We start from the raw sequence: 12,479 nt of genomic DNA on the forward strand, positions 1-12,479 counted from the left end.
CAGGGCAAGTTTTAAACGGGCTTTTAGCCTCTTAACATATTCAAAATGTCATTACAAGTGCCTAGCCATGTGCAGTCATTCCTTCCAAGTGAACACAGTGAATCTGACTGCTGTAGATGTAAAAGAAATGCATGAAAGTTCTGCTAATTCAGCTCTGTTTAGTTCTGGCGGTGAGATGGCAAGGCGACTGCTTAGGGACCGTTTACAAACTACAACACAGAAAAGAGATGTTAACATATTTTCAAAAATAAACAATATGCTTTTTTTAAAGTAAGTGCTGTTGTACAACTAGCAGGACACAAGTTATAATTGAGGTAAGTTTGGATACACTACTTTATTTTATCATTAACTTGAAAGGTTAAATATTTTTGTTTTATCTTATTTCTGTGTTGTGTTTATAGACAATCCCTAAGCACTCTAACTGCCTCTCAACACAGGAACTAAACAGAGCTAAATCAGCAGAACTTGCATGCATTTCTGTCACATCTACTGCATTTAGATTCACTGTGTTCACTCGGAAGGAATCACTTCACATGGGTAGGCACTTTTAATGACATTTTGAACATGTTAAGAGGCTAAAAACACATTTAAAATTTGCCCTGTTCAAGCCTGCTGGGTGCTATTGCTAGCAGGAAGATAACACGGTGTAGGCAACACTGTTTGTTTTCGTTTTTCTCTGTACTGACAGAACTCCAAATTTCCAAACAACAATATTGGAACTCTCCTTTAAAATGCTCTATTGCTGGAAGAGAGCCATTCAGGACAAACCACACACAAAGAGTGTTTTTACCAACTTAAAACTGGCGAAACAGAGAACAACACACTGAATGACGTCTAGTGGCAGTGGAAATCCCACAAATTAGCACTAAACACAAAGTAGAGCTGAGCCTGATGGGAATGTCATTAGTTTGGCGTAAATCAAAGACATGGCCATATACAATTTCTGACTTGATGATGGTGCTAGAGGAAAAGTCAGAGGATTAACAGTTCTCACACTTCATAAGGAAAGTAAATTGTGTGCCAACCCATCCACTACTTGTCAAAACATTTCACTGAATAAAGAAAACTTGAGGGACCTTGAAAAATCTTTAGGCAGGTTGGTCTTGAGCACTGTTTTTACTACATAACTTTTTTAAGATTCTTTTTTAAGAACTGCTATATGAGGATCCATTGCTTGTGACGGTGCTAGAGGAAAAGTCAGGGAACCACCAAAACTAGGAGGATTCGTATTCAGGTGCAACAAATTCCTGTACAAATTTCAATAGTTTTTGAAATATTTTCAACTAGACTCAAAATGGTGGACCATCAAACAGAAATCAAAGTCACAGAGCTAAAAAGACAGTGTTCGTTATTATTCTGTTACTGCCTTTTTACAGTTTTTAACAAAATACGCCTTGCCCGAATGCCATGATAACTATGTGAAGGATAACATAACATTAAAACAGGTGAGGTTAACTACTTAATTCTTTGGAAAATTAAGTAGTTAGTAGTTACAAATAATGTGGTTGGGGGGCACGAGTACTTTTACTTTAAACTTGCTCACCTGTGAGTTGAACCTCAGCTGACAAACACTGCAGGAGACGTGCTTTCTCTTTGCGGTGGGAGGGAGGCCGAGGGTGTGATGGAGGACGGCTTTCTGCACAGGGTCCATCTGGAGGACGGAGGGAGACACAGAGAGAGGCTAATTAAAACTGTGCTAAAACAGACCTGTAAATCACATTCACTACTCCATCGCTCACTGGGCTGTAAAGAAAAAAACACGCTGCCTGGAGCTTTTTAGAAAGCCGCCCATTCATCTTTCGCTTCAACAAGTGCTTTGTGGCTCAGACATTAACACAGACATATCAAGAATGAAAGCCCCATTTCTAAACTTATGGCACACATTATCCATGTTTGACTGTAGGGACTTTTCTGTAATGGACATAGACAAAATCCCTCAAGTGAGCACTTTAATTACACCATTGGCATTATTGCATCTGGATGCATTGTTTTTATTATTATCAACACTCTCCAGAAGAGACAAAAACCAACAATAAAGTTAACTTACAAACAAGAATTGTATACATCATTTGCTTATCTTATGTTATAGCATTTGATAGCTGTCCAAAATATGTAAAATACACTGACCAAAAATATGAACGCAACACTGTTGTTTTAGCCCCCATTTTTCATGGGCTAAACTCAAAACCAGTCAATATCTGGTGTGACCCCCACTATCCTCACGTAGTGCAACACAGCTCCTTTGCATAGAGTTATCAGGTTGTTGATTGCTGCCTTCCTTTTCCAATGGCTGTGCAAAGTTGCTGGATATTGGCAGGACCTGGAATACGTTGCCGATCCAGAGCATCCCATACATGCTCAATGAGTGACACTGACCCCCTTCGATAATCACCAGTTATGTTATCGTATGAAAGCTGCTCCCCTATTGAGTGATACTTATGACGGCAAGGCCAGTGAGCCGTTCCTGGGACATGGTTGACCTCAAGTAGCTTATGACTTGATCAACTCGAGTTTTGAAAAGCTCCTCTCTGCTTGAGCAACACTGACTGAGAGTAAGTTCAATCCTGAGAGCAGTCCAAAAGTTGGGGTAGATTTCCCATAGATCCTTATCATGCATATAAGTGATAAGCTCAAGGAGGCTCGTGGTCCCCCCTTCCCCTCCTTGTCCGGACCGTTCCATTTGGGATTTATGTTTTCCTCCGTGGGTGCTCACGGGTGCACACCCTTTAAAACAAAGTAGTCAAAAAGATTTGCATTTCAGAACCTTAGGAAATGGACAGCGGTCGACTTGAACACACACGCCTATTAAGTCAATAATATCAATAAGCTTTCAACTCAGGACAGCGGCACTTCTCACAAATACAGATTGGAGATGAAAAGTTTAACTGACACGTAACCACGATCAGCTTGTTCAGCTAATACTGAGCACCCACAGTATCGGCGCCTATGCAGCAGCCCGTTTGACCCGGAGGTGAACTGTCCCCCGCTCCCCCCTTCCCTTCTCACACACCTCTGTGCACGCCATCTTCTCAGCAAGCAGCACAACTGCAGCTGCAGGGGGTCCCAATTGGCCAATTGTCCACATAGTGAAATGATAAATAATACAGTAGAAAACCACTTTAAGGATTTTTTTAGAGTGCTCGTGCCGCCCCCCCATGTGTCATGAAAACATGCCCCCCCGGGCGGTTGCCCGCTTTGCTCGTGCCAAAAAACGCTACTGTGGATGCACAGGTAATAACAAGCTGCGGCTGCACAGATAATACCTGTTGGCAAGATAAATTCATTGGACCCTTGAGTAGGTTCACCCATGGATGCCATTAAAAGTAAAAAACAAAGGCAAATGACACACATTGTTTGTTTCAGAAAAGTTGAAAAATATTGAATTGTTGTAAAGTTTCCTGAGATTATTCACAAAGAACATAAGCACACAAACAAAAAGGCATCTGCCACACAAATAGGTATTTTTTTATCTTTAGGACTAACTAGGAGTGAACAGGCTTCTGCATTGCTGCGCGCTGCTTGTCTGGTTGGCACGGACCTCCCTCAGAGTGGTGACAAGGCTTTGGGCAATGAACAAACACATCTGCCTCGCCGAGAAAGTGCCTCAATAGGCACCACTTGGCTGCAGAGGGAGGAGAGGTGCTGGCGGTGCGTGGGAGGATTAATCCACGTTGACAATTGTGCTGCAGAAGGTAGTTACCATGATGTTACACTGTCACCTTCTGTGGATGCTGTTTGGCTGAACTGTCTGTTGGCTGTTTTTCAAATATTGGGATTTTGAAAGTATTTGTGTGCAGAGGTAGAAAAAGAATTCCCCTTTGGAAAAAAGTTGAAAACTACGGGTGCTTCAAGTAGCACCTCACAGTAATCCATACATAAATGTCACATCGCTTCATGTGATATATCAGAGCAATAGCTCTACAAGAAATCTAAGTTTTTGTTGACAAAGGGAGATGTTGATTCAACTCTTCAGGTTCGGGTTAGGGTTAACCTCTCAGTCAGGAGTTTTTGTTGGTTGTAGTTGTAGTTGGTGTTGGTCTATAATGAAAGGTATTCCTAATATTTCGATTTTCACCCACACTGGCTGTTAAACCAGCAAAACCATTCCTGAAGGGCTGAGGCAGGAAGGAGAGTAATCATGTGCAGGTGACAGCAATGGCTGGAGAGCCACGACAGCTTGGCAACAGAGACAATCTGGCAAAGACTGGCTGAGAACTGGTCTCCATATTTACACTGTGACGGACTGAATGAGGAGCAGCTGGGTATGCAGGTGACGGGGTCAGGCAAGGTCATAAACTCGCTGAGGGCGACTAGAGGGCATGTGATGCAAAAAGATAAAGGAACCATGGGACTAAAATGTGCATAAAAGACACACAGTTGGAGGAGGATAAGAAGGGGCTGAAGAGAGGGAAGAGGGAGGTAGGGCAAACATCCCTCCAGGCCGTCAGGGTGCCACCAAGAACTTGGAAACCAAATGACTTGGCTCAGAGGGACGGGATGCTGGAGAACCGGGTCCAGAGGAATAACTGACTGAGGCAGAGATCAGGGGGGACCAAACTTGGACGGAGGCCTAATGGAGACAAACTGGAACTGAAGCTCAGAAAAGGCCGGCCGAACAGATACAGACTCTCTAAGAGAAATAGAAGCAGCCTCTGGTACAGTAAGTAAACATGACATTGGTCTGAAGGGGATGCAGACTCTGAAAGAGAGACAGATGCAGGCTTGGACTGCTCTCGGCGCATGCGGCAGACTGTGAAGACAAAAGAGCCACTGAATTAAAAAAAAAAAGCAAAAGCTGGTTCCAACTGAGGAGAACCATTTAGGTTCAAACAGAGAAGCAGAAACCATCTGTCAGAGACCAATTGAGGAAGCAAAAGGGTTAATCCAGCTTTAGACTTAAAACAGACAATCAATTATGTGCAAAGCCAGCCACCTTACAAAGGGTGTGCTAGTTGTTTAAATATGGGGATACCAGTACACATTTTTAGGAAGTCTCTTAAGGAAGGCGTTTATATCCCGTCACTGCAATCCAAACAAGGAATTCATTTTTAATTCTGAAGCAACTCCGCAACTCAGTTTTCCATTGTCAGAGAGCATTTTCACATCAGCTACTTCATGGAGCTGCACACCTTGTGGCACTTGTGGCAGGTGAAATGTTGCGTTTGTATGTTGAGGCATTATTTAAGGCTTCTCCTTGATCTACCGTGGCTTACTTTGCACCTCACATATATGTTGTTTTGTACAAAATCATCTGCCAAATGGATGAATGTGAATGTAATCAGGAGGTTTTCATCCTCGTATGTGTGGCTCGGATGGTTTAAAGAGCTGTTAGAAAAAAGAGCTTGAGAGAGAAGTTTAAACCCTCGGGGGGGGGGGGAATCCCTTTGCACCTCACAATTCAATTCCGATTCAGAGTCCGATTCAATTCTAAACTGATTATGGATGCATCTTGATGCTACAACTCTTTTCTGAGCATTTTCATGCATGATTTAGAAAACAATACACATATAAATCTGAGTTTGCTTCTCAGTTTGGTAATCGCTTTCTAGACAAAGCAGCTATAGACAAAGCTTAGATTTTGACGTACTTGTCACTCACAAGTTTTAATGAAATGTTTTGTCTTCTGAGGTTTTTATTATGTAGTCATTCCATACTCCAGCCTTGAACATGCTTGTGAAAGGGTTAGCCACACTTTTATAAGTCACCTTCTCTCACAGTGATCTTCCATGTCAGAGGCTCAGTCACGTCTAAAGGTGGAGAATTGGCTTCTTAGAATATAAATATATATCTATATATATATATATATATATATATATATATATATATATATATATATATATATATATATAGATGTATATTGGCATTGTCACATACAGCTTCTCAGTTGCAGTGCATGTATTTGCATGTGTGCTTCAGAAGGAGGGACAGCAGGGACATATTGTGGATTTATTGCAGGACTGTAATGTTTTGCTGAGTTATGAGCTCCCATCATGGTTTTGACTTTGACATCAGATTTAATGCCAAAAAACGCAATAAAAAAGTTGCTCATTACGGATGCTCTTTGAGTGAGCAGTGAAGTCAAAATCTGTAAGTATGTATTTAAATACAGTGCTTTACACTAAATAATGAGTAGTTTTCTTCCTGTTTAATCACTCGCATCTTTTTCTTCCATCTACTAATAAAAACAGGTCTCAAATAAGTAATACAGTACAGTTCTTTTGAATGGTTCCACTTAATTTCGGACACAATGAACACACGGTTTCAAAAAGACAACAACTCCTCGGTTTCATACATGAAATCAAAATCATGCTTCAATAAAATGTTCCTCTCACAGCAAAAACAATTACAGCAATTGAGCTGTCAGCGAAGTGAGGCAGTCTCACATGAATCACTCACAGTGCTTATGTTCCCAGACAATACTCAGTATCACAAAGTAGTCCTTGGTGGGTGTTTTTCAGACATTAATGATCCACTGTGGCACTCAACATAAAAGGTTTTCTGAGGATTGGCATTGTGTTTTAGCACTGCAGTAAATGTATATTTCTGGTAGGGACAGAGTGTGTTGACACCCATCAACACGGTGCAGGTCTGCAGGGCGACTGTATGTGGTTTTCAGTACAAATTACTACTAGTATGGACCAGGATCAATTTCCCAAATTGCCAGAACTGGGACAGATGCTACATGCTCATGCTTTGAGCCGCTTTGTAGTTAAAGAAGTCGCCAGCAAAAGACACACACAAAGTAAAGTGCTACCCAAAAAAGCTCTGACAAACCCATCGTATCCGACCTGTTCAGCACCATACGGCAACCGGACTCAGTTAGCCACTAGCTGGTGAACATAGTGGAGCATTCACTGTAGCAGTAAAGGAGCCAGATATTCCCCTCAGTAGTCGGTGCAGCTAATGGTAGAATGAATATGGGGCTTAACATTCATCAGGTGAATAGAAACACTAGAAATTAATTCTAATGATGCACCATGTCTGCTGCATGTGTAATTAGGCTATTGCACATTCATCAGGTGGTGATAAGGTGATACTATGTTGAGAATTATACACTGCCTGTAAATGCCAAAAAACTCAATTCATGCAGCTTTAAGGCAGGAACAGGTCCTTAGTTTTGTTCTTAAAGTGCATCCATATATATAGACTGTATATATATATATATGATGGAAAATGGAATTCAGAAAGACGCTGGGGGAGCAAACTGTGGCAAGGCCGTGTTCTCGTGTGCTAAACTGAAATTAAAATTAGCAATTTTTTCAAATTGTATGGCTCACAGATGAATGTCCAGAGACAATAAAAGCTTTTCCAGCTTTAGCAGCCTTTAAAGGTAGAATGATCTAACACACCTACGTAACAGACGGGGGAAAACATGGATACATTATCGGCGTTTCACTAAGAATAAATTTACTCAAAACAGAACATTTTAAAGTAGCTCCTGTCAGGAAGGAACATCTAGAATCGCAAAGAGGACTGAGTTCATATCACTTTCATATTAACAACATCAGTTCTTTTGTTCCTTTAATTGCTATGCTATGCACAATCAGCATTATGAAACACTGCACTAACTGTGTAGGCAAAGTCAAAGGGGTAGGAGCAAATAACGCCCACTTGCTCACTTGATATGCATGTAATGATGTACATTGAAATGAGCAGCTTCTCATCTTGAAAACACAGAAAAGTCTGCATTACATTACCAGAACAGGGACTCTCCTCTGCCTTTGCCCTAACACTTGGTTGCCAAATTGGAAAGAAAGAGAGTGTTATGCAAGAGTCTACCTTTGTACTGTAAATCTCACCCAAGTTTTTGGGAAGGGAGAAGGGGATGACACATGGAGTTGGCGAGGGTCGCTGGCAAGAGTAAAACACTACAGCAGAGAACCAAACGCACTACAGCCTGCTGGGAAACTGGGACCTGAGCTGTGGAAAGCCCCTGCCAGTTAAAACATCTGGGCCACGGGAGAACGGATGACCTCTTACTAGAAACACGCACTGGGATAGAAACATGTTATTTCTCCTTCAGTCTGGTGCAGATGCTGTGAAATGAATCTGTGGTGATGAGGCCACAATAAATGGCACAATCCTGCAAAATGATCTTGAGAAATGTCAGTACGTGGCATCATCATTAATCATCGGGTGTAAAGTCAAGAAAAGGGGATTACATGTTCTTCATCCAGTGTGCCATTCTTGGCCGCTAATTTACTGAAAACTCAATTTTACCATCTCCTCCTGTGTATCTTTTACATGTACTGTATCTCTTTAAGATTTATTTCTTGTAGCATTTCCTTCCCTCCCAGCACTAAAACATGATGTGTTCAGGCTCCATCTGAGGAGAGCAGCTGCAATGCCAGGGACACGTTATTCTCTGAGCTCCTGCTTCCATCAGCCACCCACTGAGCCACACACTCCGCATGGGCCACGCCTGCCAGGGCCGGAAATGTCACCGGAGCAAATGTACCGTGACACACATATAAAGCACGACGAACCACATAAGTACAAACACCCACACATACACACACGCCGAAGCATATCACAGATGCCCATCTTCACGCCTGCAGCAGCGTACAGTGCATGCTAAATTCAGTGTCATCTTTCAAATCACTTCCAAGCTCTAATATGGAATTGTTTCCTCAGTTGGTTGAGTTCCAGCACTAACACTTGTCAATCATCCTGATGAGCTGTCTGCCATGAAACAACCTGCCGCCTTAAACAGCCTCCCGCCTGAGGTAACGACAATCAGAGAGCCGATTGTGAACACAGTATCTGATAATTAAAGAAAAATACATGTTTGCCGTTCCTTTGAACAGGTCTTGGGCTCACGTAAACATCCTTAACATTGTTGAAAAAGCAATTTCAGGTAAAAAATAAAGGGTTTAGGATCTTACACACAGAGTCAGAGACACAACCAATAATGTGTATGCAGAACTTATTTATTATTTTTATGTAAAAATGTTACATAATGCATCTTTAAATAGATGTTTTTGTATTTGTTGTTGATCCTGCGCTCTCACCGTGTTCTAGTTCCATGAATCAGTACTCCTAATCTTTTGTTTATCTCACATAGGCTACTCACATTTTTTCCATCAACAGTTTCCTTTGTCTTACCTTCTGAGGCGGCAGGAGCTCAGTCCGTGGAGACTTGGCTTTGGAATCGGGGAGTCGCCAGTTCAAGCCATTCAGACTGATAGATAACGCACCAAGTTTGAAGGGTGGACTGGTAGCTGGATAGCTGCCAGTTCACCTCTTGGGTATTGCCAAAGTGCCCTTGAGCAAGGCACCAAACCACCAACTGCTCAGGGCACCTGTACATTGTACAGCTCCCTTGCTCTGACATCTCTCTAATGGATGCATTTGATCATGAAGTTGAATCTAAAAGCAGATATAAAGCTTGCAGGTAAGTGAAATGTTAGACATTTTACTTTAATTTGCTAGCTTTGAGCAACAATGCATCGTAACAATGTAAGTGAATCTATTTTCCCTGTGGGTGTCTCCTTTCATTGGTCGGTCTGTCTTTGATTCGCACTGATGTGTCTCTGTCAGCGGAGATGGCAGCAACGTGTCGACAGACAGCGAGGGAGAAAAAGCAGGTCATTTGGCGGATACTATCTGACAGCCCACAGAAGGCCTGCCCGTCTCAAAGTTCAGCAAAGCAGCCGCCGCTGATGTTCCCCCCGCTCAGCGCTGCCGGATAATGTGACAGGACAAGACAGTGATGAGCTGAAATGGCGGTTGAGAAAGGCTGACTTTTACAACTGACGACTGATAAAAGGGACAAAAAACACACACTAAGTGCTATCTGTTTTGGTCGCACAAGGCTTCGTATGCCAACCGTCCCTAGCACTGTGTGTGACAGAAGGTGTTTGTGCCGCACAAAGAAGCTGGAACTACAAAAAAAAAAACTCAACAAAGGATCAAATAATCAATTACGTGACATTTTGGTTTAATTCGGTTGTCTGAACACTATCTGAGGGGATTAAACAATCTCTTTGAAGGAGCAGTTAGTCACAGTTTTACTGCCCCACAGCATGAATGTGTGTTTATATTCCTGCATCGTGTATGAGCTTTGTTTTTTATTACGTGATGTAAGTTTGTAAAATCATATTTGCTCCTTACAAAAAATCCCAATCCACAGTAGAATAAAAAAACTCTTCTACCTTTTCACTCTGCAATAACGCTCTCTAAGCTATTCATTATTAATGCTATTATGTTTTGTTTACATCAATAAGTAAAACCGGTGTGCATTTGGTTGTCTCATAAGCAACACATAAAATGGTGGTTTTCCATCAAGAGTATTACTCAACTCTTTTTCATTATGCATGTGAATGTGCATACATAATTTATGTGGTCAAACAAATTACGCACTAGAAGATACTGGAGTTGTAAATCTGCTTTCTGTGAACACAAGTGGAAGCAGTAACCCACTTGTCTTTAAGATATACAGTAAAGCCCATAAGTCCATAAGTCCAACAATGACTTGCCAATGTCGCTAAGTTTCCATCCATTTGTCAATCGAATTATCTGAAGTTCGGTAAAAAAACTCATGCAAATGAAGCTGGTGAAATGTTGTTTCCATCCAACGGCTTTAAAGTGAATTAAAACCTGTGCGTAATGACGTCACATGCTGTTTTGAGATCAAATTGGCATATAAAATTAATTTGAGACATTTTAAGGTGTTTCCATTCATTTTTGCACTGAATCGCACAACATTCAGGGAAACATTTATGAACAAAGTGCTTATGCTTATGTGCCAGCTGATAGCAACATATCAAGCTATAATAAGAAAACAGCGACGCTCTCAACACATTGCTATGATGATGCAGATGCAACTTGGCTTTTATTTTCCCTCTGGCACCGCTGCGAGGCAACTCTTTTTTGAGACATGTCTCGCTGTTTGAGTGCCTTCCATTTACTCCGGAGGACGTCCCACGGCTTGTCGTAACCTTTGTCGGCCATTTCCTTTGCGCGTTCCTGATGAATGAAATTCAAAAAGTTTCTCGTTTCCCCGTCCGTCCACTTACATCTGTCTTTGTTGACACCCGCCATGTGTGCAAACAGAGCGGAAATACTGGGCGAAAACTAACTAAAACTTCTTCTTCTTCGTTTTGTGGCAGGTTGCAACCATAAAATGACCTAAAACTTAATTGCAATTCATTATTTATTCGCGAAATAACATTTCCATCAGCGTTTGTCGCATGAGCCATATATCAATCAAGATAAAATTCAATGAGACTGAACGCATTTCCTTTGAGTCGATATTCATGAAATTCCAGCGAATTTGACTGTTTCCAAAAGGCATTTTTCATTCTATATCACTTAATTTGGATAAAAACATGTGGATGGAAACATTGCTTATGTTCAAGGGTGAGGTGCTTTCTCACTGAACCTGTGCACTTTGGTTAAAACTAGACTCACATTGCAAGACCCTCCTCCACAGCACTGCGGGTAACGGTTTGGCTAGTCCACACAGCCTGTCTGTGACGGGAAAAAACCAGACCATGTTCAGGAAGCAATATTATATCCGATCTCTATAAATCATTATTACATTTATGCAAATTATTTGGTAACCGTGCAGGGATTCCCCCTCAATCAATCATTAAAAAGCAGTTAAAGCTGAAGTCTGCTGTGATTGTTTCTTACTGTGTGTACTTCAGTTCATTAAGCTCATAAAAAAAGTGAGCGACCTAAAGATCCCCCCAGTAATATCCTGCAGATTATTGCTGAACAATACGCCTCTTTTTCATTATGAACAACATGCGGTCGATTTGCAATCTAATAATACTAATAACTCTCATAATCAGTAATTTCTTTGTGAGCTCCCTGTGACACCAGAGAACAGAATAGACACATTAAAGCATTAAGTGCAGCAGAGTCTCGCATTGCCAGACCTTTCTCCACAGCGCTGTGTCTGGCTACACCACTCATCTACACCGGGATAGGTGAGGAAATGCTCTGGCTTGTTTGTATTTCTTTAAACCAATCACAGCCATCCTGGGAAGCTTAAAGCCCCGAATGCAGCGACGATTGCAAAATAGATAGTGGAGACAGCTAAAAGGGGAGGGCTTTTTCCAAGAACATCCCTGCACATTCGGTGAGCTGGACTAAGTACAGCACGACCGGCTGTTAGTCATCAGACTTTGATATCCCCATGTGAGAAAGATTGCCGTCAAGGTTAAAAACAAAAATAAATGTTGACTGCAGATAGGGGACGGGACGTGAACCGGATCCTCTGGTGCCAAATTCTCACACTTTCATAGCCCAACTATACACCCTGTAGTCAGTATATGACCACCAGAGCACGTACTTATACTATATACAGCAGTGTTTCTCAAATATGGGTATGTGTGCCCCTAGGGGTACTTTGGAGTACTGCAAGGGGTATGGGAAATGTTTTGCAAAAATGCAAATTTCAAAATATGTCATGCATAATTCCTAAAAATTATTCTATAATAAGAAATGAATTAAGTGATGGATTCTAAACA

At 41.6% G+C, this 12,479-nt stretch overlaps 1 protein-coding gene across 1 annotated transcript in view; it reads right to left on the minus strand.

Moving 5' to 3' along the window:
• Positions 1–12,479, minus strand: part of znf385d (zinc finger protein 385D) — a gene marked incomplete at its 5' end in the record, with an annotated part of 85,735 nt that overhangs the window by 42,150 nt on the left and 31,106 nt on the right. Inside the window, 1 exon segment of the mRNA XM_032519060.1 lies at positions 1,544–1,651. Within this exon segment, the coding sequence (XP_032374951.1) occupies positions 1,544–1,651 (108 nt within the window).

Source organism: Etheostoma spectabile, chromosome 6 (assembly GCF_008692095.1).
Source record: "Etheostoma spectabile isolate EspeVRDwgs_2016 chromosome 6, UIUC_Espe_1.0, whole genome shotgun sequence".
Taxonomy (NCBI): domain Eukaryota; kingdom Metazoa; phylum Chordata; class Actinopteri; order Perciformes; family Percidae; genus Etheostoma; species Etheostoma spectabile.